The sequence below is a fragment of the Apteryx rowi genome, unplaced genomic scaffold (genome assembly GCF_003343035.1).
Source record: "Apteryx rowi isolate R43461 unplaced genomic scaffold, aptRow1 scaffold_1315, whole genome shotgun sequence".
Lineage (NCBI taxonomy): Eukaryota > Metazoa > Chordata > Aves > Apterygiformes > Apterygidae > Apteryx > Apteryx rowi.
The window spans coordinates 46455-72790 of NW_020447548.1; the positions used below are offsets into that span (position 1 = coordinate 46455).

At 55.3% G+C, this 26336-nt stretch overlaps 1 protein-coding gene across 2 annotated transcripts; it reads left to right on the forward strand.

Moving 5' to 3' along the window:
- Positions 1-8146: 8146 nt before the first annotated feature.
- EIF4B (eukaryotic translation initiation factor 4B) lies at positions 8147-18696 on the forward strand. Of its 2 annotated transcripts, none has more exons than XM_026056500.1 (14): positions 8147-8339; positions 9421-9629; positions 12213-12329; positions 12652-12706; positions 13304-13447; positions 14178-14288; positions 14658-14837; positions 14955-15189; positions 15579-15697; positions 15945-16158; positions 16383-16450; positions 17009-17096; positions 17529-17601; positions 18093-18696. In XM_026056500.1, the coding sequence occupies exons 1-14, from the start codon at positions 8162-8164 to the stop codon at positions 18171-18173; spliced, it is 1872 nt and encodes a 623-aa protein (XP_025912285.1). In that variant the 5' UTR covers positions 8147-8161; the 3' UTR covers positions 18174-18696. The 2 variants fall into 2 exon arrangements, with proteins under 2 accessions (XP_025912285.1, XP_025912286.1); XM_026056501.1 differs by having other exon boundaries at positions 18096-18696.
- Positions 18697-26336: the final 7640 nt, after the last annotated feature.

A 26336-nucleotide genomic window follows, 5' to 3' on the forward strand; every position in this document is an offset into this window, starting at 1 on the left:
CTCGCCGCCGCCTCCTACGAGCCTGAGCCGCCCCGGGCCCGGCCCACCCGCCCGCCCGCCCGCCTGGGGCCTGCTCTCTTCAGGCTGTGAAGCGTGGCCGTGCAGCGGGCTGCAGCAAATGGTGGCGGGCGTCGCTCTGCGGGAGCAGCCTACCCTTGAGTCTCCTTGCAGGCTCCGGCCTCTCCCTCGCCCGCTCCGGCCGCACGGCACTTCCTTGGCAAACGCCGTCCGCAGGGGCCCATTTTTGTTTTGCCTCCGTGAGCGAACAGCTGGCAGGGCGCACTGGGCAGAGTGCTGTTGTCTCGCCATCCCTAAGGGGTGGCAGGATGTTAACAGACACGCTGAGGGTGCAGTCTTGGCCCTGGATAGGTCTTTAACAGCAATTAAGGCCCTTTATTCTGTGGGATGCTTTCTAGCAGGCAGACAGTACTGACACATGAGGTGTGGAGCTGAAGTCGTTTCATTTGGGGGTTATATGGAGGTTTCATAATGGACCAGCCTAAGACCTTTTTTAAAAAAAAAAAAGTGGGGAGTGGGACAGCTTATTTTTCACCTATTCCTCTGCTTATGCCTCTAATCACAGTGATAGCAAGAGCCCCAGCTGTGTAGGGAACCCCTTGGTGCTAGTTCAGTTGGCTTTGTTCCACATGGTTCCCAAGAGAAGAGGCAGCAGAGCATGCATGCTTTTTGTTGCATTTATTTTTCATAAGATGGTGGTAGTGTAGTGTTTGATGTATATAAGATCAAGGCACCAGTCTAAAGAGGCAGGGTTTTTTTTTCCCCTTTCCCAAATAGTAATGTTCTCCAAACCAAGCAATATTTCATCCCTTTCCTTTTTTGAATAAAATACACGCTGCTAAATTCACCACATGTTTACTGCAAGAACATTGCTTTCACTGTAGACTTAAAATATCAGGGGCACGGATTGGAACTGCAGTCCTCCGAAACTGAGACACTCTGTTCGATTTGCAGACGCCATTTGGAGTCCCACCAGCAGAACCGTAAGGTCCTGTATTTCGTAGCAAAGCAGCAGGAGAAGGAAATGCTGAAATCGCTTGCTTTTTTTCCTCCCTTCTGTGGCTTCCCAAGCCAGTGTGTTTGTGGCTGACTGAAACCTGGCACCAGAATATGCATGTGCCTGGCAAGACTCTTACAAGTAAAATAAGGAAAACCTAAACCAGCCTAGTGCATTTAAATGTAAGAGGAAATGTTGGTTGTACCTGATCGATCTTCCTTAAATTGCTTATTTGTGACTGCATTAAGTACTGTTCACTTACAGCCTACTCATTATTTTTGCCTTTGCTTGGGGAAGTACTCTTAATGAGCAAGTGCGATGCAGCCTGTTCACTGGTGAAAGATTCTGGCTTGCAAAGCTGCAACAGTAATAAAATGACCCTTTATGCTTTGAACGAGAAGGGTTAATAACAAATGCCTTTGCGTTTCTCGGTAACCGAGGGTGGGCTTGTAGGGAATTGCTCCAGTTCCTTATCTGACACCAAACAGACGTGTTCCTAGCCCACAAGCCTGTCTTCAAGCCCAAAACAAAAGCAGCCCTGCAGTATCTCAGGGGCTCTGAGCTAGAGCAGCGGTATGGGATTTTGTTTGTCGCAGATAGCAGCCGGAGAACTCTTTGCAGGATTTCGTATGACCCAGTTCCTTAACCGGTAGGTGTCAAAAACCTCCTTGCAGCTCTTGGCAGTTGACGGGAGGACCGGTGCCTGGCAGAGGGATGGCTGCCCTTCGACGGGGTTAAAAGCTAACAAGAAGGGCAGCTTTTGTCCAGGTAGATTTTCCCTGCATTGCTTCCCAGAGCCGCGCGAGGCTTTGACGGATTTAGCGATGCAGAAGCGCGGCGCTGTTATTCTGCAACAGAAGTTGCTTCATACTGTCAGCTCCTGCCTGGGACTTGTCAGCCATTTGATGCAAATTGAGCAAACAGCCAGCCTGCAGGTTTTTGGAGACCAGTGGCTGCTAGTTAGTGGATCTGTTGTCATTTAGAAGGCATCATTGACACCGCGGGAGCGGCGGTGGGGAAGGCTGCCTGGCTGTAAAACATACTGTTAGCCTCCTTTCGTTGTGAATGACACTTGTCTCTGGCAGCAGGGCATTTCTGCTTCATTTTTGCAGGCAGTCACCGCAGTAGGTCGCTGCTGCTGATCTCCCAGCATTTTTATCCGTGGCTGACGTCATATTTCCATGAGTTTACCCTTGGCAAATGGAACTTTAACCATTCCAAAGGGCTAAGCAGACTGAAATTCGCAGTTCCTATAGCTTCTGGCACATGCATATAGATTAGACCTTAAAGAGGAGACTTAAAATCTGCATCAAAACCCGGGGGTCCGGCCAGCCATGCTTGCAGCTGGTGGTGAAAAGGCAGCGCCCTGGCGCTGCGAGGCTCCTGGGGCTGGGTGTTGGGGAAGGACCCTGAACAGTGCCGCTAGCGCTACAGTGCTCGGGAGCAATCGCCGTCGAAATACAGCCGCTAACGCAGCGCTGGGGAGCTTGAGGGTGTCACCCGCTGAGGTCAGACAGCTCCCAGCTGGATGTGAACTCCCTCACCATCCTGTGCTGTGTTTTCCATAGTTCCTGGGGTGCTGGTCTCTCGCCGAGGTGTGTCGGGAGCTGGTGCTTCGGGGCAAGAGGCACTGATGTGGGAAGGGAGCTTTCCACTGAAGCAAAGGGATCCAAGGGGCCGAGGTGGGAAGTGGCTACAAGGCTTGATTTTTCTGTATGCGGAAATTCAGATTCTAAGACCTGCGCACTAAATACATTTCCGACAAATTTAGCCTGTAGCGTCTGCTCTGCGACCCACCCGGAACAGCTCCTGGAAGAGTTTCAGTGCCTCGGTAACCCAGCAATAGCCCTCGTTTCTTCAGGGCCTGGGTCCGGTTGCTCCGCGACCTCCCCTGCTGACCTGCGAGCCGTGGGAGGTTGCCCAGGGGAGTTCAGCCCGGTCATTGCTTGTGCAGACCCTGGAAAAGGGGGGTTTGGGGGGGATATGAGGTGCATAAGGAAGGTGTAAAGGGAGCTGGGGGGTAAGTCAGCCGTCGTGGAGGTGTGGGCGGCTGATCGTCCGCGGGGCAGTGTGCCTCTCGAACGGCAACCTGCGCCTGTGTGACACGCAGCTGGCGGCTGGAGTTGCAGGAGGATTGTGCTTTTGGCGCCCGTGTTGTGACTGGACAAAAACTGCTTGTGTTTCCAGGCATTTTTCTCCTCTTAACACAGCCATGAAGTCACAGTGCTGAGTCTGTGATTTCACTGCTGTTTCCACGGCAACCGAATGAGGCTGTAAAAAAAGGAAAACCCCTAGGACTGTGCGACTTAACTGCAGGGTTTGGGCTGGGGGGGTGGGGGGGGCGGGGAGGACGAGCAGTTAGAGCAAATTCCCCCTTCCCGTGCTCTGGCGCTGCCCGTTTCCCATGCAGGCAGCAGAGGAAGGTACGTACGTTTGTTTGGAGGAGTCGCCACGTTGAAGCCCCGCGCACCGAATGCGTCCGGCTCCTTCGCTGCGCTGCCTGTTCACACATGCCAGAGCTGGAGCAGGGAGGGTTTCCTGGGCGCTTCACTACAGCGCTCGGTTAGATGCTTTACTGAGCTCTGCTAGGAATCGTTTCGGTGGGAACAGCCAGGCTTAAGTGCCTTCATGTTATGCTTTTGATGGTGGACATTGCGGAGGTGCCCCAGGCTCAGACTTGCTTTGCAGAGGTGCCGCTCGCAGCGAGCAAGGTGGCTTCGTGACGCTACCGGCTGCTGCTCAGCAAGGGCTCGTTCAGGGGTGATGAGGGGTGTAGGTGGCACTGGGTTCACCCTCTGAAGCTGGTCTCTCCCCAGAGCATCTGGGTAAGCGTTGGGTTCCGAAATGGAAGTTTCTGCAATCACGTTGAATCCTAAAATCTGGTTTGTGATGTCTGTGAGAGCAGGAAGTGAATGGGAAGTGGCCTGAGATGTGGGAAGAAAAGCAAGCACTGAAAAAGTTTTCTCCAGAGCATTATCAAGATCTTGCCACCCCCAAGGAAGAGGCTGAATTAAAGAGGAAAGACAGAAGCCAAGAACTAGTTCCTCTAGCGGTGGCTGGGATGCATCAAGTGGGGCTGTCCTTGAGCTCTGGTGGGAGCTGAGGTCTCGGGGAGGGGTAGGTTTGGCTCTTGCTCCGGTATTTTGACCCTCGCTGATCAGCGTTCAGATTTCCTTCAGCAGTGAGATCAGTGGAGAACCACACCACAGGAGCGCGCCCACCTCTGAATGAGCTTGCCTCGGAAGAAGAGCACAGTGCAATGCTTGCAGCTCTGAAGAGGTGTAGGGCCGTTGGCCCAACGCATGGTCAAAGCCACAAGGGCGACAGCCAGAGGGACCAGTAGGACCCAGGGAGAGCAGATGTGCGTTTTTTAATTGCTGTTCGTCATTCCATGCTGCTCAGCAGTCACAACCTTAACGTAACCACCACCTGGAACAGAGCTGTAGTCTAGCAGTGGGGCCGAGCGCAGCTCAAAGACGCGAGCAGATGTAAGCTTGTACGATCCTCCTCAGCCCTGTAGGAGCCCCTGGTGATGAGTAAAGCTCCGCAGGACTCCTCAGCCCGCATACCAGGAGTGCGAAGGATGCATCCGAGGACGTGGCCGCCCTGCTGAGAGTTGACCTGTGCTTAGCAGGGTGCCACAGGAGCTGGGCTGGGACACCGCGTGCCTGAGATAGGGTGACCTCCATCCTGTTGCCCAGCCTTATCTGTTGCATGCTGTTATCTCTAGGGCCTGGCTACCTGGGAGACTGCAGTCTTGTTGACTGTGTGATGGGTGGAAACGCAGGCGTTCGTCTGCTGGGTGATTGATGTGTAGTGGCTAAAAACTGGTATTGGCTCAGTACAACCTGCTGCTGGATTTCCCTTCAGCCGAAACGGAGCGCTAATAGTTTCTCCTTTGACTTGTGTAGTTACAGTGCAGGCAGCTCTGAGCAAAAAGCCTTCCAGTTTGCTGCTGTTTAAGATGAGAGGGAGGCTCATAGTAGGGCTCGGTAACAGGCCTGGGGCAAAGACCAAACTGCAGGGTAAAAATAAACTTTTAGGTTTAACTGTTCTCTGCTTCTCCTGGGATCTTGATAGGAGATGTTGGAAACGAAGGTCTGGGGACAGTGTGTTGGAGAACGTGAGCTCTCTGCTAGCGTTTCCAGACAGTGATTTTTCTTGTCAGGTATTTGAGATGCTCAGAGTGTGTTCAGGAGGGTGGAACGGCTGCATCTCCGCAATACCCAGCTGACATAGCAGGGTAAGGTTTCTTGCTGTGCTTAAACCCTGAACTTGAGGACAAAAGGAAAGAGAGTAACACACGCAATTAGGAGGTCTAAGGGCTAGGAATCAGGACTGGTGTCGCAAACAGGCAGTCACTGTGTACCTGCAGCTTTTCACCGTTTTATTTCCAAGCCAAGTTTGTGCAGAAGATACTTGCAATCGTTACACTGATGCTTATGGAGAAACGTTTGTGGAAGGACCAGTTTAACTGCCGTTCAGAGACCAAATCCTCGCTCTTCCAGCTCTGAGCAAAGCGAATGGCAGGCAAGTGTTGGCTAATTAGAGACGGCAAGTTGGTAGCCTGTAAAACTCCAAGTCTGTCACTTTTATGTTTGTTAAGGGTGCTGCGACCTCTTTACCGATTAATTCTCACACTCCCCTGCCAGGAGGCTGGTAAGAGATATCTGTGTGGTGTCCAAGAGTGCCAAAGTTTATTATTTGTTCTTACCAAAGATAAGAACGTATGTTTTCCAAAGCAATTAGTGGTTTGGGTTGCTTGCCTTGTAGTATCTTTTAAAGTGGCCTGGCTTTACTTTCTTGCAGAAGATGAGTGCTGAAGTACTTTTAAAAACCCTGCAGACTGGGTATCCAAAGTCACAGCGTGCTCCTGAAAAAGCTCAGCTAAGGTTGCTCTGAGAGCTTCCTTAATTGCCTGAAATCCTGCCCCGGTCTTCCACGCTCAGCCCTAAGGCAACGCTTCGAAACGAAGACCGCTTCCTGCTTTTCTGAATCGTGTGAGAGTGTAAATGTGTGTTTTGATGCAGTTTAAACAAAAGCTGGGGGAACTGGCCATGTACGAGGCTCCGACTTATGGGCTGTAGCTGAAAAGCATGATTGTACTGATGGGCCTGTCTTGAGCACGGAGGGGCTGGGAAGGAAGGGTAACTTTGCTCTGCTCTTGCCCTGCTGGTTCAGGAAATGTTACTGCTGGATATGCAGGGACATCTTAGTGGCATGAGGATGTAGTTTTGTATCGTTCCTTATGGCTGTGGCGTGCTGCAGTGCAGTCTGTCCACAACCAAAAGCATCGGGTTAGGTAGTGCTTTGCTTTCCCTTTTATGTTACATTAAATATGCAGGCGTTGCTGAGCCGTAACATCAGGCTACAGTCGTAAAATAGCCCAGGCAAATGCAGGCTTGTGGAGCTGGGTAATTTCTGGCCCCTCTGGTAGTTTCTGGAACGTGAACATTTGCGTGTCCCATGCAGAAACGTTGCTGACGCACTTAATTACCTCTTGCGCGTCTGGGTTTTCGTGTGGCCAAAATGACCCTTGTGTTACATTCCAGTGAGATCCTCTTTGCTCGTGTCTCCGAGGAGGTTGTTTTGGTTTTCGGCAGTGCCCTCTGTGCTCTGCCTGTCAATACTTTTCACAGGTAAATGTGCTTTCGGCCCGTGCTCCAGCTGCGTGGGGCCGCAGGGGGGCAGTAATGCTTCCCATAAGGAAAAACACTGAATTTTGTAACTGCATCACACCCGTCTTCCTAAAAATAGTCTGGATTCTCTGGAGCTGTTCGGAGTTGTTGGAACCCGTCGCGGCACACGTCTTTTGTCAGATGGTTGCAAAGCCTTGACCAAAAAACACGTACAGAGCCACGGTCACTTGCAGTTGCTCCTTGGAGAGCCAGAATATCCCGAATCGCCAGCCTGCAGGAATTAGGAAAGCAGTTCAGCGAAGCAGCTTGCTTCTGATCCGTAATGGCTTTCTGCCGTGTAAACAGAGTTTTCTTTTCAGCCCCAGAGAGTTAGTTAAGATGTCGGCTAGGACAGCCAGCCAGCTTTTGGCTCCGCAGCCAGCTCAGTTGGCACTGGCCGTGGGATCGCTGTGCTGTGCTTCACCGCATCTCTGGTTCTTGCTGCTTGGAGCCTGAGAAGCGTTGGTTGAAGCTCTCCCTGCAAAGGCTGCTCTTCTGCCTTTATCGCCTCCTCCCTGAAAATAGACAGCCGATCGCCGTAGGGAGACTTGTGCGTACAGTTGTCCAGCAAAACGTGAGCGCGCTTCAAGTGACAGGAGCCCTGAGTATGAACTTGTCTTGTGCTCAATTTGAGACTGTTGTCCCCTCAGAAATTAAAAATGAGAAGGATCAGGTGGTGTTTTCCTGCCCCGCTCACCCATTCTCCGAGTGCAGATCGGGTGACCTGTGTGTTTGTCGATGAGCGTTTTGGCCACACAGCGATGGCTCAGATCTTGGCTGGAGTCTGGAGACTTCTGTGCAGGCAGAGGCTGGTGCTCTGGGCTTTCCTACAAAAGACGCATAGGATTTACCTTAGCCCAGGAAGATCGGGCTGGTAGATGTGTTTGAGCCTAGTGCCCTTTTAGGGCCGAGGACTGAATTCCCGTGAGCGCTGTTTTGGGCTGAGGAAAGGAATAAAGGTGAGAGGGCCGGGGAGGAGAGCTGGGAAAGGTCATGGTGTTTGGCAAGGAGCAGGCGCCTCTGCTGGAAGATCCTGCTCCAACTCGGGATTTTGCAGAATGTGGTGAAATGAATCTCTTGCGTGTCATGTCCCTGCTGAACATGGCCAGGCTGAAGCAAAAGCCAGGACTTCCTAATTAATGGTGTGGGAGTGTTGGGAGGTGAACATCCAACAGGAATTACAGGGGGGGTTCACAGAAAGGGCCTTCCGGTCTCACGGGGCAGGCGGAGTTAGGCTAACGCTGCTTGGCAAAGGGGCAGATTTCATGGCGCTCTGGGTGTGGTGTTGCGTGTCTGACTTTGCGATGAGCTGTCTGATCTCTTCCTGTGCCTTCTGCTTTTGGGATGTTCTCAGTCTAAGATGACAGGACGCCCCAGAGCAGCTCAAAGCTGTGTCCCCCACCAGCACCCGTAAGCTGTTCAGACTAGTCCTTGTTCCCTCACCGAAACACAGCGAGGCTGTTCCAGGATGTTACTTACTCTGGTCCTTCTCTTTTTCTCTCTGACAGCTAAGAAGAAGAACAAGAAGGGCAAGACCCTCACTCTGACGGACTTTCTGGCAGAGGATGGTGGTGGTGGCGGTGGACCTACCTATATTCCCAAACCAGTCAGCTGGGCCGACGAGACAGATGACCTGGAAGGAGATGGTACTGTCATTTCCCAGCTCTCAGGAGTATGCGGCTCCCAAACAGCTTTTTAACAGTAAAACGCTGAAAAGGCTCTTGGCTTGCAGCATAAAAGGAAGAAGTTCTCCACTTCTGGCTTCCTTGCTGTGTTTGGCAGCGCTATGCGGAGTCAGTTTGCCCACACATAGATTCTCCCCCTGTCTCTTATACAGCTGGGGGAGAAGACGGGGTGTGAAGTGTTGGTAACTACACCACTAATGACTTCTGCTTTGTCAACTTGACATTGAGTCAGTTGACCATATCCTTTAACAGCTGATGATCCAAAATAAAACATTGAAGCATTATGAAATTTGCTAGTTGTTTCTTTTCTGGGTGGTAATTAAGCTCAGAGAATGAACCAAGTTCTCGCTGTGACTGGGGCTCACAATCTAGAGAAGGTGACGGGGAGGGAGATTTGACCGTGGCCTTCAGCACCCACATGGGGAACAGAAATTGGATAAAGAGCTTTTTATTAGCATAACAGCCAAAGATGTAGCACGAACTGGCAGCTGGAAGTGGAGGCTGGGCAAATTCACACAAGAAGCAAAGCAGAGAAGTTTAATAGAGAGAGAGAGGGTGATGACCCGCTGGAACAGGTCAGCAGTGAAGTTTCCCTCCGAAAACATTAATATCAAGCCGTGGTATTTTTCCACAAGATGTGCTGTCATTTAAACAAGAGTTAATCCTGGGAAGACTTAATACTTTGTTAAGCAGGTCATCAGTCTAAATGATCGTTCTCCCTTGCAGTTTTAGTCTGTCTCAGATTCTCCTTGGTGGCTAGCTCTTGGCTGCGCCTTCTTGTGCCTTTTGTGCAGTTTTCTTCTCGCATGCATTGCGGAAAAGTCACGTTAGCGCATCGAGAACTGTTGCATTCTCGTTACTGGGCTGTCAAACAGTTCAGCCATATCGGATTAACTTCAGGGCTTTAACATGGAGCTCCTTAGTTGTAAAGTAGGGGGGTTGCTGCTGCTTGCACCTTGCGGGACGGTGAGGATGTGGCATTTACCGGTAACCGGTCTCTAGTTGTGTTTTGTTTGGGTGACTTGCAAAATTTCTCTCTTAGTTTCCACCACTTGGCATAGTAACGATGATGATGTGTACCGGGCCCCTCCGATCGACCGCTCCATCCTGCCCACTGCCCCACGGGCTGCTCGGGAACCCAATATAGACAGAAGCCGCCTCCCAAAGTCACCCCCCTATACCGCCTTTCTGGGAAACCTGCCCTATGACGTGACGGAAGAATCCATCAAGGACTTCTTCAGAGGACTCAATGTGAGTAACGGCTTAGAGCGTGGCTTGCAGAGCTCTCTGCCAGTCTGGGCTGCGTGGCAGGGTGGTGCTGTGGGTGCAGCAGTGAGCTGCGGACCATAAATCCCATAATTTGGATGCTGCAATCGCTGTTCCTACCCCACTGGGTCAGGTAGTGAGGACACACAGGTTTGCAGACTGAATTGACTAGCCCAACCCAGTCTTAAAGCAAATGTGACAGCAGGTGCTCCAGAAGTGTTCTTGCAGTACTTCTTGGCTCTCAGCTCCTGTGCCATCGCTCCTCAGGCTCATCGTGTAACATATGCTGGTACCTACTGCTCTGTGATGTATTGCTGCGGATCAGCCGAGACAGCTCCCGGCTCCAAAAGGCATGTTTGTGTCTGGAGTCGGCTGTGAAGGGGGTTTTCCAGGCCTGCCTTCAGAGGGAGTGTTTCCCTGCTGTGGCTGTCGGATTGCTTGGGGCTCCTCTCCCCTCTTCTGGAGGAAGCTCCTTTGCTGGGACCTCTCTCTTGCTGCTTTCTTACCTGAAGCAGAAGGGCAAGTTGGCAGCAGAGCTTTTAGTCCGGCTTTCTTAAAGGCTGGGCTGCAGGGATTGAATCAGTGTAGGCTGACACCTCCTGTGAGCATGTGTTGGATGTGAGTGAATCTGAAGGAGTTTCCCAGTTGGGGCTCACTCAAGATGCTTCCTGCCCCATGGCTGAGAATAGAAGATGCTCCCAGGGAGACTGGACTTTTTTTTCCAGCTTTAACAATGTTTGAGCCCTTGGATTATTCAGGAAGGAGATAGGGAGGGTGAAGGAGAGAGAGCAAGTAGCAATGAGAAATGGTCACTTCCCTTCCTCTGAAGGTCAGTGTGTGAAATGCAGCTCATCGCGTCACTGGGTCTCGAATCCAGCATTACCCGCACGACAGCGTGCTGCGCTGATCGCAGCAGAATGTTCCTCACAGGCAGAGTGACACTGCTTACCTTTATCTTCTATTTTCAGCTTGTTTTTCTAACCTTTTGTGCCTGCTGAGGCAGCATCCACTCCTCCTTGGGAAGTAATAGCATGGGTGAAACTCCTGCACAGGAGCTGTGAGTAGGAGGGAACTGAGAAGCCACAGTCCCAGCCAACTCTTGGCAAATGTTTTCCTCGTGCTACGTAGTCGGGTCAGGTGCTACGCAGGAAAGCAAGAGGCAACATGCAGTGGGCCTGGGACGTTGAGGCTGTGCTGCGTCTTGCTCGCAGCTGAGCAGTGCTCAGAACAGAGCAGGCGGGTGCCCAGCTGCTGGGGAGGAAGAAGGCATCTTCCTTGCGGAGTCATCTCTGATGACAACGTGCAGCTGCGTTGCCTGCTGGTGTCTGAGGCATGGCTGCTCTGGAGACAGCCCTGTGCCGTCCTGCTGGATGGTGACTGACTGGCCTGGCGCTGGGGGTGTTAGGAGACAGCTCGAGCTCTGTTGTGATGGTCTGAGCAGCACAGCCGGACTTCCCTGGCTGCTCGGGTGTTCGCCGCAGCAGGAAGCGAACTGCCTTACTGCCCCCTCGGAGTCCGAGCTGTCTTGCTGCGGAGACGTTGTGTGGAGTGGCAGGGGGTTGCAGCGAAATGATAAATACGGATTTTGCTCCTGGGCTTTGCCTTCACGCTTGCAGAACAGTCATTTGCTCCACATCAGTCGCTTTAAGCTCTGTGCCCAGCCACTCCTGTTGCTTGTCTGAGTGATGGCGCCTCACATGTGGCTCATCTGAATGCGATTTGTGCTTTTCCTTTACCAGAACATAATGAGCTCCATGGTCTGCTGCTTCCAGGCCTCTGAGCAGGAAGTGACCTGGGAGCAACCGTGCTTTGGAAACTTAACTCAGATGAGGAAAAACTGGAGACGGCATTAGTGCAAGAGACATCTGATGGAGCCTGGAGGTGGTGCTGAGAGCTTAAAGCTTACAGTACTATGTGACCAGAGATGTACATATCCCCCTGCAACACACAACCCAGCCTAACCTTCTCTTTCTGCCCAGCAAGTTCCCCTTGCAGCTGGGAATAAAAGGGCAGAGGACCTGTACTGTGTGGCACGAAGGATCTTTGCTGGGCAGATCAGAAACTGACCTTAAACAAGAACTCTCTCAGGAGCCTGAAATGAGCTGTGAAAGTTGGCAGGGTGCAAGGGCTCGAGGAGCCCACGTCTCATCGGGTTGTTAAACATTGTACTGGGGGCACAGACTAGCTAGATGTACAGCCTGCTGCTCCGCACCCCCTGCTGCCCTCTGAGCAGAGCTGTTCTGGCTCTTCAAAATTCATTTCTCACTGGAGCTATTGGAAATCTGCGCTTACCAAGGCTGACAGCTGGAAACCTCTTGCCAGTACCAAATTCCTCTCTCCAAACAAATATCAGACAGTAGCACTTCTAAAGGGAACCTGTTGTGTGTTTGAAGGAGGAGTTAATCCTCCCTTTCCCTGCTCATTTTTGAGAGGATTAATTCAGGCCATTGATTGTAATGTGTTGTGTGGTCTCCAATAACTTGATCCTTTTCCAGTGGACTCAAAGCATCATATTAACACCAAGGAGCCAGAGTCTAATGAAAACTTTCCCCTTCTATTTGTCTGCAGATAAGTGCTGTACGTTTGCCACGGGAGCCTACCAATCCAGAGAGGTTGAAAGGGTTTGGATATGCTGAATTTGAAGACATAGACTCCTTGCTCCAGGCTCTGAGCCTCAATGAAGAGGTGAGTTGAAACCTGATGAAATAGGACTGGTGTGTGCAAGTCCCCAAATGTCATCCTTTGGCCTCCAGTGCTGTGTAACCCTGTGCGCTAAAGATGCATTATGAAGTATCCTCTTGTAGAGAGGGTGCTATCACTGCTTGAGAAAGACTTAAGTGGGGAAGAAAGCTCTTTTCAGGGCCATCAAGTCCCCAGGAGAACCCCCTGTGCTGTAAAAGCTGTCTGCTGTGTGTGCTGTCCGTGTTCAGGCATCATGCCAGTATCAGCTGTTCTCCCCCCTCTGCATCTTCAGGCTGCAAGGCTGATTTCTCGGTGTTGTTTTCAGTCTCTAGGGAACAGAAGAATACGAGTGGATGTTGCTGATCAAGCTCAGGATAAAGGTGAATATCGTACTAGGTCGCAATCTTCTCTTCACGTCGGCTGACTCAGTGACCACGTCTTGCGCTGAATTTTTGAGCAGCCTGATTAAAGGAAGACGAATCACTGTCGTCATGAACAATCTGCCATATGCTCGAGATACGGAGGCACAGGTGGCTAGCTGGCAGCCTTACCTTTCTGACCCAGCAAACGTGTATGCGATCTGGAGTCCTTCAGGCTGAACGCTGGGTCTGAATCTTGCTTTAGGCCAGTGCCTGGGCTCAGATCCTGCCTGCTTTGCCAAAGGACCCAGCTGGGATGTTTTGCCTGCTGGCACTTATCTAATAATGTTGTGTTGGTCCCTCCCACACCCGTGTACTGTCCGTATCTCTCTAATTGAATCAGCCGAGGGTTGTTGTCTTTTCAAAGCGTTGGCGGTTCCTACTGATACATCAATAGGGAAGCAAAGTAGTGAATTCAGAGAGGCTGGATTGTCCTCGGTGTGTTTTAAATCACTGTTTTTTGCCCACGCTGATCTTGAACTGTGCTCTCACTCAATTCACCAGTTACAGCCGCTCTCAACTGCCTGCAGGCTTAAATTTCTTTCCCTTCCCATGCAGATCGGGACGATCGCTGCTTTGGCAGGGATCGTGATCGCTTCCGTGACTCGGAGAGATTCGAGAGCGACTGGAGGGCCCGTCCTGCCACTACCGATAGTTTTGATGATTACCCGCCACGCAGGGGCGACGACAGCTTTGGAGATAGTGAGTTGGCAGAAAACTGTGTGTTTGTTCTGTTGCTGTCCTAACACAACAGTTTTTAACCTGAGGCTCTTTGGTCCATCTTGAGAGGATCTGAAAGATAATGAATTCAGCTTGTCACCAGAGAAGGGTGATGTGAGCTGCTACTGTGCAGGAATTTACATCCCCTGTGGAGAACTCCTAAGGTTTCTGCATCAAAAAATGGGTTCCAGTCTCTCCTGTCTGGTGTCTGATCAGGTCATCCATAATCACAGACACTTCCCTCCACTTCTTCCCTGGCAAGCAGATTTCCTGCGGGACTTCATGGTTGCTTCCCCTGCATCTGCAGACCAGAGCGCTCTCCAGAGCCAAATCTGCTATATCTTTCTATATGGCTAGTTCTTCCTCATTTCCATCGTTTCCCCTGAAAATCAGCATTATCTTGATGTCCAAGTGTGCTTTATTGTGCTCTGTGTGTGACTGGACACTAGCAGAGCAGCCACTCACTGCGAATTCTCTGGAGAGATTATTGTAAGGGCAAATGGGTCAGTTCTGCTGTCGCCCTTCAGGAGAAGAGTAGTGAGACTTTTCTGCTTTGCAAGGGATTTGTGACTATTACAGGAGCGAACACAGGAAAATCCTTGCCAGTATCTGCCATCTGAGCTCTTAGATAACATGTTGGGACAGTGTGTTAGAAGTGCCCGGCTCTCCAGAGCCGCCTTGCTCATCCTGTACCCTCTTCTCCTGCCTCTAGGGTATCGGGATCGCTATGATGATCGGTATCGTGATGGCCCACGGAGGGATATGGACCGTGGCTTTGGGGGCAGGGATCGTTACGATGACCGCAGTAGAGATTATGACCGAGGTAAGGTGTTTCAGAAAGACTGCCGGGGAGGAGAGGGTGAGGATGAGCTTCTGCCCTCACAGTTTGAATTCCACTGGTGACACACCAGCTATGTTGACAAGCTGTCCAACGTGGCACAATTCCCCTCTCATAATTGGGGGAAGGGGTGTGGAAGATGAACTGTTGCTTTTCTCCTTCAGGCGACTTTAATCTCTGGTGTGCCTAGCCCTGCCCTAGTCCTTATCAGAGCCCTGGTGTGGTCCAAACTTCAAGGTCTTTGTGTGTAGAAGACACTAGGCTGCAGGGAAGGCCTCCTCCTCTGCACCCCAGCTGGCCTCGGGGGTAGCACAGCATCAGGAGTAACCGGGCACGGTTTCCTCTCCCCTGCAGGCTATGATTCCAGGATAGGCAGTGGCAGGAGGGCCTTTGGCAGCGGGTATCGCCGGGATGATGACTACCGAGGGGGCGGTGACCGCTACGAAGACCGCTATGACCGGCGGGATGACCGGATGGACAGGTGGAATTCACGGGATGATTACGGCCGAGATGATTTCCGGCGTGAGGACAGAGGTAACGGCTTTGCTTGGGAGGGCAGGGGGAAGCTGAGATCCAACAGCCTTACAGCTCTGCTGAGAGCTGTTTGGGGTGGGTTTCATGCTCGCTCACCCCGATCTCCCTCCCTCCCAGGTCCCACTCAGAGGCCAAAACTGAACCTGAAGCCCAGGAGTGCACCCAAGGAGGAGGAGACCTCCGTGGCCCCTGCGCCCCAGTCCAGCCGGGCTGCCTCCATCTTTGGGGGGGCCAAGCCTGTGGACACGGCTGCCAGGGAGCGCGAAGTGGAGGAGCGACTACAGAAGGAGCAAGAGAAGCTGCAACGCCAGCTGGAGGATGACAAGAGGATAGAAAGACGGCCCCGAGAGAGGTGGGCAGGGAGCAGGGTTGCGGCAGAGGGAGGCTTTGCCAGGGACATGCTGCCCTAGGGGATGTGGCTGCCCTGAGGTCGGCTTCTGGGCTTAAAATCTGTCCTGTAGGTAAAAGGAGCCATCCAGGTGCTTCAGATGATGCCCAGGGAGTTGGGTGGTCCCTTGGACAGCCTGGGAAGGGAAAGGTTGATCCTGCTATGGGCTTGTTTCTGCCTTTCCACTTTTTTTTTTTCCTCCTGGGGATGGTGCTGGTAAAGTCTCCCAGGGTGCTCTAAACCCACTTGCAAATCCTCTCCCCCACCTGGGTCCTGTCCGTGCGCGTGCTCCTCCCCACATTGCCCCAGCGGCTCCCTAGCACGCGGTCAGACCTCCTCTCCCTCCGGCACAGGCATCCCAGCTGGCGAAGCGAAGAGAACCAGGAGCGATCGCGGACAGGGAGCGAGTCCTCACAGACTGGCAACTCTGGTCCCCCCGGCACCTCTGTGGGAACTGGCCCAACAGGCAGAAGTAAGTCGGGGGCACGGTGGCCCTGAGCCCAGCCCTGCCTGTCACATAGCGGCAGCTTATGGCTGAAAGCCACGTCCACGGGACATACTGTACATGGGTGCTCTTTCCAACTAATCCTACATTCATATGTGTCTGTTGTGGATAAGTGGGTGACCAGGAGTGGCTGGGAGTGTTTGTGCATCTGTCACAAAGCCTACACACTGTCCCTGTCCTGCTGCTCTGCTCACTGCCTCCGTCTTCCCTGCAGCCACACGAAGGAGGGAGAGCGAGAAATCTTTGGAGAATGAAACCTTCACTAAAGAGGACGATGCCCCATCTCCTACCTCCAAACCTCGAGAGGAGAAGCAGCCTCTGAAGGTGATGCCTGCACCACCACCGAAGGAGAACGCCTGGGTGAAGCGAAGCAGTAACCCCCCTGGCCGCTCGCAGAGCTCTGATTCGGAGCAGCACTCTCCTACGAGGTTAGTGCCAGGACTGAAGAGGCTCTGGAGTGTGTCCTGGGCCTTAGCCCTCTAGATCCCCTGTGCCAGGAGGCTGTTAAAGCCACCACAGTCTGGTCTGTCCTGATGGTAGTTAGTGTTCCTATTGCCCAGGGATCAAGCCTCCCCAGGCAGCAAATGGCTCTCCCTGGTATCAGCCATCTCATTCTCTAGATCTTCACATTTGTGTTTTTTTTATTCCCCAGTGGCAGCCAGACAGCACCAAGCCTGCAGTTGGAAGATGGGGCACCCCCGAAGAATGCTCACAGGAAAGGTAAGACAGGGTTGATGCTGGCCCTCAGGGTTGAGGGCAGTGTGCCAGCTCACTGCCTTGTGAGAGAAGAGAGTTTGCAGCGCTCAGCTATAGGAATGGGAGATGTTCCTGGCTCTAGGAGTAGCTGGTACGTGACTTGAAACTCTGTAAGCAAAAGCGATCTTAAAACTTCGTCCAGGGACCAGCTCGGGGTTCGTTTCTATCCACTGAAGTGTGTGGGTAGGATGAGGAAGGCAATTCTAGGGAACTGCCAAATAAGTAAGAACTTCAGAGCTGGCAAAACTGTCTCCTGTATGGGGAAGTCACGGACATCAGACGTTGACCTGGGGGCTTAGAGCTGCCAGCGCTCTCGGGAGCGGAACCAGGATGTGAGGCCGGAGGCAGGGTGGTGTGCAGGAAGATCGGGCGAAGGTGAGGCAGGATGGAGCAGCGTTCCTCTCGTGGCATCCAGCAGCCCCCAGTTCTCGCAGCTTGTGGTGGCACATCTGAGGACTCTGGGCGGTCAACATGGTGGGTTGAGGGGATGATGTGAGACCTCCTGGCCTTTCTCCCCTTCAGGAGACGAGAACAAACCGGACGGTGGGAAGGAAGGTGGTTCGAAGGTCCGAAGCGGGAGCTCCAGCCGTGGACCAGGAGATTCAGATAGGTAGGTGGCCCTGGGCTCTCACTGCAGCATCCGCACAGGCTTTTGGCAAAAAGCCTGGCTCCTGAGCAGTCGGCATGTTAGCCCTGAGTTCGGAAAGCAGGATATCACCAAACCCAACCCCGTCTGCAGTTCATCCAGTCACTGAGGCAGGTCTGCACTTAGACTTGCCCCCCCTTCCACTCAGTACTGCAAACTGTGAGACTCCGCTCCTCTGTGAGGAGATACGTGCCGTGTTTGGGCACAGATCAGGGTTGGATTAAGACCTGGGCTACATAAAAACCTACTGATCTACCTGCTGGGAGACGCAGGCTGTTTCCTCTTGCCCTCAACGCAGATGCCTTGCACCGGACTGATCCAAGTGCAGCTATAGCCTGGTAGCAAGCTTACAGCCTCCAACAGCACCTCAGCCTAACTGGACTCCAATTCTTGCAGGAAAGAAAGCAGAAAGGATCATGACTCAAGACCTGCATCTGAGCCAAAGAAACTTGATGAGAACCCAGCCTCCGTAAGCATCTCGCCCGCTAGCCGCGGCTTTAAAATGGTGGTGTTGGCAGAGGAGTGCTGGGCTGGGTTGGGACTTAAAATACCTGGGTTCAGTTCCCAGCTTAAAGGGCCTTAAAGCCCCTGTGTGCAAATTATTCCTGTTTGCATCTGGGATCTGTAAATCTTGGATGGCAGGAAGCATGAAGGGAAAGAGGAAGGTGGGAGAGCTGTGGAAATAACGAGTCTGACCAGACTTCAGCACCTCTGATTCCTCTTTCAGTGATGCGCTGGAATATGCCCGGTGTGACATGTTGACCTGTGCTTGGGCTGAGTCCTGGTCTTAGATCACCAGAGGGGCAAGATGGGTCCCTTCTAGTTGGAGACCTGATTTTTTTCACTTGATAGTGAGGCAGGGGCCTGACCGCCCTTTCACAAAGACTCCGTAGAATAACTGGCTGAATGTTTTGCCTGGTGTCTAGCATAACACGTCTTTCTTGTACCCATCTCTTTCAGCAGTTCAGCCATGCTAGCAAGTATGCTGCTCTGTCAGTAGATGGCGAAGATGATGGCGAAGATGAAGAATGCGCTGAATAAAATCTCCAGGCCCTGCGCTGTCTCCTAACCAGTTGCCACCCGGGATCATTCGGAGAGTAAAACCAAACCTCTATCCAGACAAGACAGAAATAAAACCTAAAACTCAACATCTCCTGGAGACCTTTCTTAAACTTTTTTTAAAAGAAAAAAAACAAAACAAAAAACAAATGCAAAGTACAAAAAAGGAAACAATCTCTTGCATGCTGCTGCAGCCTTTAAAGTATTGAACTAACTGGAGAAACCTCTGCAAAGAGTAGCGAGAGAAGTGCAGGTTTTTCAAAGGAAAGCACCTCTGGCTTGTCCCAGAGCCGAGGACTCGGAGCAGCTTCTGGTGTGGCTAGAGCCTAGGTCCCGTCAGATAGTGCGGACGTAGAACGCGGTAGCCAGGGACTCTGGAGAGGCGTGAGCGCTTTGAGCAATAGGGCAGCTAAGGAAGAACTGGCTTTTCTCCCTCATCTTCTTGCTAGCCTAAAATGGATGAATTCTGCAACGCTACCTTAAATAAAAGATCACCTTGAAGGTAGGGATATGTAGTCTGAGGTTCTTCTAGCTTTCTTTGAGGGGCTGTCTCCTCTCCAGTGCAACGCCGAGCATTGCCCCGGGCAGCCAGGGAGGAGGCTGCCGTGCCAGCACGGGGGGTGAGGTCTCTGCTTGGGGATGGGGAGTGTTGGATCGAGCCTGTCTCTGCGCATTGGAAAGCCCTTGGGTGCCTCAGCTGTGACTGGGCTCTCATAGTTGTTGGATGCCTCAACTGGGGCCAACCCATCCTGAAAGGAACCAGACAGGTTTTCCCTGGGGTGAGGGAAGTGTCCGATACCTTGTTCAGGAATGACCAGAGCACCGCGAGTCCTGTGCATGCAACCAAGCTGATGGAGGCTCTGCCGGTATTTTGGAGTGTGGACTCAATACCCTTCCTCCAGCTTGGCAGGGAGCAACATGGCAGCGGGTGGAGGTGTCAGCTCCTGCAAGGTATCGGCATCCCCTTGGGCACCTTCTCTTCTCCCTCTTCTTCCTTCCTCCTTGTTTATCCTGGGCATGAGGAGCTAGCGCTGTGCTCGGGAGTTTCACCTTCCCTCACCCAACATCTGCTTTTCCAGTGTCCCTTTCTTTGGACAAGCAGATGCTGGCAGCCCCTTGGCGGGAGCAACACTCCCCAAGTCCTGAACCGCTTGTAGTGAAATAGCCTGGAATTGGCATGATCTCGAAATTTGAAATGTTTTAGCAGAATTTCTCACCTTCACCAGCTCTCCGAGCTGACGGCCAGCTCAGCGCCTACACATGACGCAAGGCTTGTGCGGGCCCCAGGGGGACGTGGGGTCCAAAACGTAGTCGGCGGTGTAGATATCGGCGTTGTGATGTGGCCAACGCTCCAAAGCACGTGCGCACGAGGCGACTGTCCCCCTTTTATTTGGGGAGAGGGGAAGAGGAGAGACCTGCGTGCTTTCTTGCCTCTCTCCCATCAGAGTCACCGGCACATCTCTCCCCGGTGTCGGCTTCGTGCCGCTGAGCGACTGCGGTGGCTGCCGCTCGGTTATTTCGGCAACGTGGGGTTTTTTAGCTAGTTCAAGAAAACATGACATCAAGGGGACAGCATGTACTGAAGGCAGGAGATGGAGACTGTGCTTCAAAATCTGCCCCGAGAGCAGAGCTGGGCTCCCACCGCAGTATTGCCGTAGGTCTCGGTCACTCAGAGATGGTCATTGGTCTAAATCACACCGGGGAGGGGGCCAGCACCCCGCTCCCACCCCTTTGCTGTCAGGACAAGTTCACTCATTGCATTTTACACGTTCTGAAGATAACATGTAAAATTTGTACAAAATATCTTCTATGAAAATGATTTGTAATCTGTAGTGGACTTCCTGGGAGATGTCTTTTATTATGTAAACCCCCCCCACCTTGATTTGTTTTTTTTTTGTTTTGTTTCCTCCAATAAAACTAATCTTTAAAATACCCTTTAATGCCCAAATCATTTGCAAGTCTCTTGCTCCGGTGCCGCGTGGCAGCAGGCTGGGCCCGAGCTCTCGACTCGCTCCTCTCCTGGCCGCTGCCGAAAGCGGGAGACCCTCGGAGCTTCTTTTTAAGCCCCTTTACCCTGTCCTAAAGGAAGGTTTGCTGGGCCCTGGAGGCGGCAGGTCCCTTGTCTCTGCTGTCAGCACCGATTTCTTGCTGCCACCAGAGGGTGGCCTTAATCCAGCCTGGCCTGTCCTTAACCCTCCCTCTGCTCCTTGCAGATCCTGCCGGGATCCGGCCACAGGCCTTCATCGGTAGCAGCTCCCGGGCTCCAGTTAAGGAAGGTGACTCCGGCAAACCCACCTGGGCCAGAGAAGGATCTTGGCAGCCAGGTCTGGCATTGCAAGCAGCTTTGGTGCAAGCTAAGTAACATCCTTTTCTCTTCCAGGGCTGGCGGTGTCCCCTCAGTCCTGGAAATAATCCTCAAGCAGAGGCTGGGATGGAGAGCAGGCTCTGCCCTCCTGCCTCCCAAAGGGGATGTTGGTCCAAAACATCTCCAAAGCCTTCTGGCTCCGACTGCAGGCAGGGGAGGAGCAGAGGGGAAACCCAACAGCCGCTAGGTAAGATGCTCTGTGCAGAGCCCCAACTCCCAGCTCCAGTCTCCTCTCCGTGGCACTGAACCCTTCATCCTTCAGCGACCGGCTCCCTGCAGACCAGTGAGATTCGTTAGCAGCTCTGTCAGGCTCCTCTGGGCGCGTTTCTGGTCTGTGCTTGCTCCTGCCAGAAATGCCCCTGTAGACCGTGGCGGTTCTCCTGGGCTGGGCGAAGAGCGCAGGCGTCGCTGGTCCTCTCCCCTCCCAGGCGCCTGTATCTGCTCCTCTCCGCCAGCCCCGAGCACGGCGACTTGTCTCCCAGTCAGCTGCTGCCTCTCGCTGCTGTCTCCTCCTCTATCCGCTGAGACGCTCCCACGCTGAGCCCAGACCACCCCATCTCCTGGTCCGCAGTGTCCCTACATCCAGTCCGGACTTCTCTTGAGCTCTGAAGTTGCAATATTGAGCTGGCACTTGGGTGCAGAGCATCCGGGGACCGTAGTGACCCCAGAGAGACTCATTCCACCTGGTAACAGGCCTGCTTTTAGGCAAATGCTTAATTAACCCTGGGAGCAGGGAACTATTTGATGGTTTAGCTGGTTCCTGACTGTGCTGGATGGAACTATCCGAAGCTGCTCGGTGCCCTCAGTCTGGCACAGGAGGGAATTGCTTGCGGCGATTCCTGCTGCGCAACCGCAAAGCCTCCCCCTCCCGGGCTATCACGACTGCTTGCGTTTCCGTGTGCTCACGGTGCTGCAAAAGGTCCCTCGGGGTGCTGCGGAGACAGGCCCGGGCTCGGGGGCCTCTGACGGGTTCGTGTCGGCGCGTTTGCCCTGCGGCTGTTTATCTCGAGCGCTCGAGCCTGAGCTCCTACCCCCTCGTGCAAACCTCTCCGCCTCTGCAAGCAGAACCGCGGTCTGAGCAGCTGATCTCATTCCTGGCTCCCTGCTCGAAAACTGATGGGATTAAGTACCTGTATCCGGCCTCTGTCTGGGCTTCCTATCTATAAACTGGAGATGATAACGATCCCCTTGCCGAGGGGGCTCCAGCTCCTTCAGCGGTCGCCCTTTCTCGCTCTTGCAGGGCACAGGGTGCAAAACCGTGGGCGGAGGTGGTGTCGGTGCAGGATCTACCCCAGCCGGGCTGGAAACCATCCCTGGGGCCGCTGCCTCCCTCCTTGCGCTGCTACGCTCGCAGGAGAACACCGTGCGCCTTGTTGAGCCTGTTTCTTTTAAAAAAAAAAAAAAAAAAGAAAAAAGAAAAACCACCTTGGGCCCAATTTCAGGCCATATTTTTGCAGAAGAAACCAACACTATCTCGGCGCGTACAATTAAGGCTCTGTGCTCGCTCCTCGGGCTTGGATGGCTGCTGTGATGTTCGGGCCAAGTCTCATTCCGGCCTCCCCAGTTTGCGAGCGGGCTGGCAGCGGGGCGAACAGGGCTCCCTTTGCGGGGCGGCTCAGCCCGGCTGCAAAGGTATCGGTGTGAGCTCCGGCCGGGCTGCCCCGCTCCCGGTGCAGGCTTCGGGGCCAGGATGAGCTGGACCCGCTGCCCATCCCGGGACTGCGCTTTCCTCCTGCTTCCCCGGTCCGGTTCAGAGGGGGGATTTTGCACGGTTGCCGTAGCGGAGCTTTGCTCCAGGCTCGGCTCCAAGGAGGATTTGAGGACTGAGAGGTGAACGGCCTTTGGGTTGAGCTTGAGTGTTGATGAGTGCAAGGGCAGCCGAGGAGGAGGAGGAGGGCGCCGAAGCAGGCAGGGAGCTGCCTGGTCCCCCCTGTGCTCTCACATCTCCCTGGCTTCAGGACCTGGCTGGCTTGGAAAGAGCCACCAGGAGGGACAAGACCAGCCGAGCCCGGGGTGCAAAGCGGCGCAGGGACGAGACGCAGAGCAACCTGGGCCCCCTCGTGCCGGCCGCCTGCGTCCCGGCCCCCCTCCTGGGGCCTTAAAGGCCTTTTTTGTCGGCCTCGGGCACACCTGGGAGGTTTGGGGTCACGCAAGTGTCCAGACACCGGCTCCTCATCCAAAGCCACTCGTGGTCGGAAACCTGGAGCAGGTTCCCCAGGCCGCCTCGGCCTCTCCGGGTAGGAAATTTGGCCGCGGTGCGCGGGGAGGCGACGGCGCTGCTCCGAGCCATCCGGAGGAGGGCGATCCGTCAGCCCTGTCACCCCTGGTCCCCATGTCCCCGTCCCCCTGGTCATCCTCCCAGGCTTTCCCAGCCTCCCGCGGATGCCCGAGGACATTAGGGTGCCTGGGGTGGATCCCTAAATCTCCCCACTCCCAGGAGGGGCTCAGGTGTCCCAGCAAGGCTCCGGGCCACGGGGGGATTCAGCTCCGGGGAGCTGTGCCCAAGGCTGCGAGCTTCCCCCCACAGTGCCCTCAGCCCACGGGGGTGGATATGCCCGTACTCCGGGTTTGCGTTGCTCCGAACCAGCTGCAATCGGCACTGGATTTTCTCTGGCCCCTCCGTGACCCCCCTTTCGCAGGGAGGCCGGGGCTGGGCACGGCCGTTTTCTCCTCATTTCCTACACCTGGAGCAGGGGCCATGCTGCCCCGGTGGGCGGCAGGGAAGAGTCCTGCAACCAAACGCTTCCAGCCTTTCCCTCCCGGGTGCCGGGGACGGATGTCCCGTGGAGCTGGGACAGGCTGGGGGAGGACCGGCCCTGCTCAGGGAGCTCGGATGTGGCTCCGTGGCAGCTCGCAAGCCGTGGAAAAGAGCCGCGACGGGCAGGAGGAACCAGCTCAGCCGAGAGCGCGGCCGCCCCGGGCTTGAGCCCCAACAAACTCGAGCCATCCCAGGAGCTGGGGGCAGGACGCCGGCTGTGCCACCGCCAAGCGCGGATGTGGCAGGAGGCCAGCCCCGAAGACAGACAGACAGATGGACGGACGGCAAATCCCCCATCCGGATGCTGCTCCCGAGGTACCGTCTGGTTCGTCCCCCCGTGCCGGGACCCGGGGGGGTCGGGCAGGGCTGGGGCGCTTGCCGTGGGGCTGGGAGGCGCTGGCAGGGACGTCACCCCCGGGGTCGGCACCCGTCTGCACCCCCCCGTCTCGGGGGCACCGTTAATAACCCCCCGGCCCCTCCGCCGCCACCCTGCCGAGGGGGAAAGACCCGTCCCCGTTTTGGGTACCGCGGGGCCGTCATCACTCCAGGCCCCCATCGTGGGGGGGGGGGGGTGGCCAGGAGCCACCCAAGCTTGGGGACAGGGACGGCGGGCCATCTCCTGCGGCGGGGGCCCGGCCGAGCCGAAACGTGTGTCCGATTATCCCCGCTCCCAAATTCCGATTATCCTCCTCCTCCCAAATGCCCCCCTTTGCCACCGGGCGCTGCCCCCCGCCGGCACCTGTGCCGGGCACCGGCCGCGGGACTGGCACAGCTCCGGGCACCCTGGCAGCCTCGGCCGCCGCTGCCGCCGGAGGAGGAGGAGGAGGAGGAGGAGGGCGCGGGAGGAGGTGGAGTTTTTTACGGCAGTTTCCAAGATCCGCAAGAAGAAGGAGGAAAGGAAAAAAAAAAAAAAAGCGCTGGGAGGGAGGGAAAAGAAGGGAAAAATAATAAAGCAGGAGGCGGTGGCGGCGGCGACGGCGGCAGAACCCCATGGGCCGGGGAGGAGGCGCCCGGTGCTGGGCCCGGCCCTGCTGCTCTCTGCCCCCCGCGAGCCGGGCCGGGGGGCCGCCGCGGCCGCCCAAGGTGCGTCACCCGCGGGGGCGAGCGAGGAGGGCGCCCGAGCGGCGCGGGGGGGGCCCCGAGGCCAGGGGGATGGTCGCACAGACTGCCCCCCCCCCCCACGGAGCGAGGCGCCCGGGGGGGGGAGTTTTGGGGTGCCCGGTGTACTGCCTCCCCCCCCCAAACCTGGCCCCCTTCACGCAGCGGGGAGTTCCCCAGCTCCCCCAAACTGCCGGCGGGGGGGGCCAACGAGGGTCCCCCCCCCTGTTCCCGGGATATCCGCCCCGCTCCCGGGATACCCCCTGCTCCCCCCGGGCTCGGAGGACGTTCGTTGCGTTTTTGGATGTTGGACCCTGTTGGGGGGGGGGGTTCACTGTAATGGGATGGGGGGAGGCACCATTTCAGGCCCCCCCTCCCGGGATGTGGCCAGCTGGAGGAGGGATGTCAGGGATAGGGAAGAGCCAGGCTCTGCCCCGCTGCGATTTCGGTAAGGCCGATCTCCTGGCGAGAGCCGGAACCAGGAAGCCGTGCGGGAGCGAGGCCGGGCGCCAGGGCCCGGACACCTGGGTCCTCCCGCCTGGCGTCGCCGGCGCCTCGCTTCCCTGCTCCGTGCCTCGGTTTCCCCCGCTCTGCCCGCTGGTGCCGCCAGGCGAGGGGGGGCCAGGCGGCTCCGGAGCCCCCGGCCCCGCACTCAGGGCCACCGACGGCGGCACTGCTCCAGCTCCTCCCCGGGACGTGGTGGGGAAAGGGGGAAATTCCCCCGGGAAAGCTGAGGGCAGGTGCAGAGCCCCGTCCCCCTGCGATACCCCAGCCCAGTGCCTCCATCCCGAACCCCATCCCTCCATCCCAAACCCTATCCCTCCACCCTTTCCCTCCATCCCAAACCCCATTCCTTCATCCCATACCCCATCCCTCCATCCCATACCCTGTCCCTGCATCCTAAGCCCCATCCCTCCACTCTTTCCCTCCATCCTATACCCTTTCCCTCCATCCCATACCCTTTCCCTCCATCCCAAACCCCATCCTTCCCTCTTATACCCTGTTCCTGAATCCTAAACCTCATCCCATACTCCATCCCAAACCCTATCCCTCTATCCCTAAACATGTCCCTTCATCTCATCCCCTGTTCCTGCATCCTAAGCCCCATCCCTTCACCCCATCCCTCCATCCCAAACCCCACCCCATACCCTCTCCCTGCCTCCTAACTCCAGCCTGTACCTCATCCTTCCAGCCTGTACTCCATCCCTCCATCCCATACACTATTCCTCCATCCTATATCCCATCCTTCCATCCTGTGCTGTCCCCAGAGCGAGGACTCCCCAGGGCAGCCGCAAGCCAGCAGGACCCCAGGGTCCCGGCTGCCCCCCCAGGTGTCTCAGCCCCCCCCCCGTCACCGAGGAGGGATGCCAGGGGGATGGGCTCCAGGCCTGGCCCCCCCATCCCATGCGGCACCCAGGCGCAGCCGCTCCTGGCTCCGGGCCCTTCCCCTGTGGCCCCCGGAAAGCCCTGGTCACTGTCCCTTTCGGGAAGCCCTTCCCCAGCCACCTCCTCCCTCCACTAAATCCCCCCTGTCCGGGCAGGCTGGTGCCCCCCGGCGCCGGGCTGAGCCCCGGCAAACTCAGCCCACTGGCTGTGCCGGGTGGGGGGGGGACGACACAGCCCCTGGTGGCGCTGTGTGGCCCAGGCCTGGGAGCGGCGTTGGGGGCTGCGGAGCTATAGGGCCCCCGGGACCGGGCACTTACTGCATGGAGCGTGCGAGTACCAGGGCTATATGGGCCAGGTCGCGGCTGTCACTGCGCTATATGGCCCAGGGCCGTAGGGAGCTATATGGTGCCTGTAGAGCCTAGGCTGGATGGCGCAGGGCTGTAGGAGCTGTGTGGTACCTATAGAGCCCAGGCTTGGATGTTCCAGGGCAGTATGGAGCTATACGGTGCCTATAGAGCCCAGGCTGGATGCTCCAGGG

Coding starts and splice junctions, on each gene's coding strand:
- EIF4B (XM_026056500.1), top strand. CDS start 8,162: ATGTTACTTACTCTGGTCCTTCTCTTTTTCTCTCTGACAGCTAAGAAG. Junction 13,448..14,177: donor CGACGACAGCTTTGGAGATA/GTGAGTTGGCAG, acceptor TCCTGCCTCTAG/GGTATCGGGATCGCTATGAT. Junction 16,159..16,382: donor GAGCAGCACTCTCCTACGAG/GTTAGTGCCAGG, acceptor TTTATTCCCCAG/TGGCAGCCAGACAGCACCAA.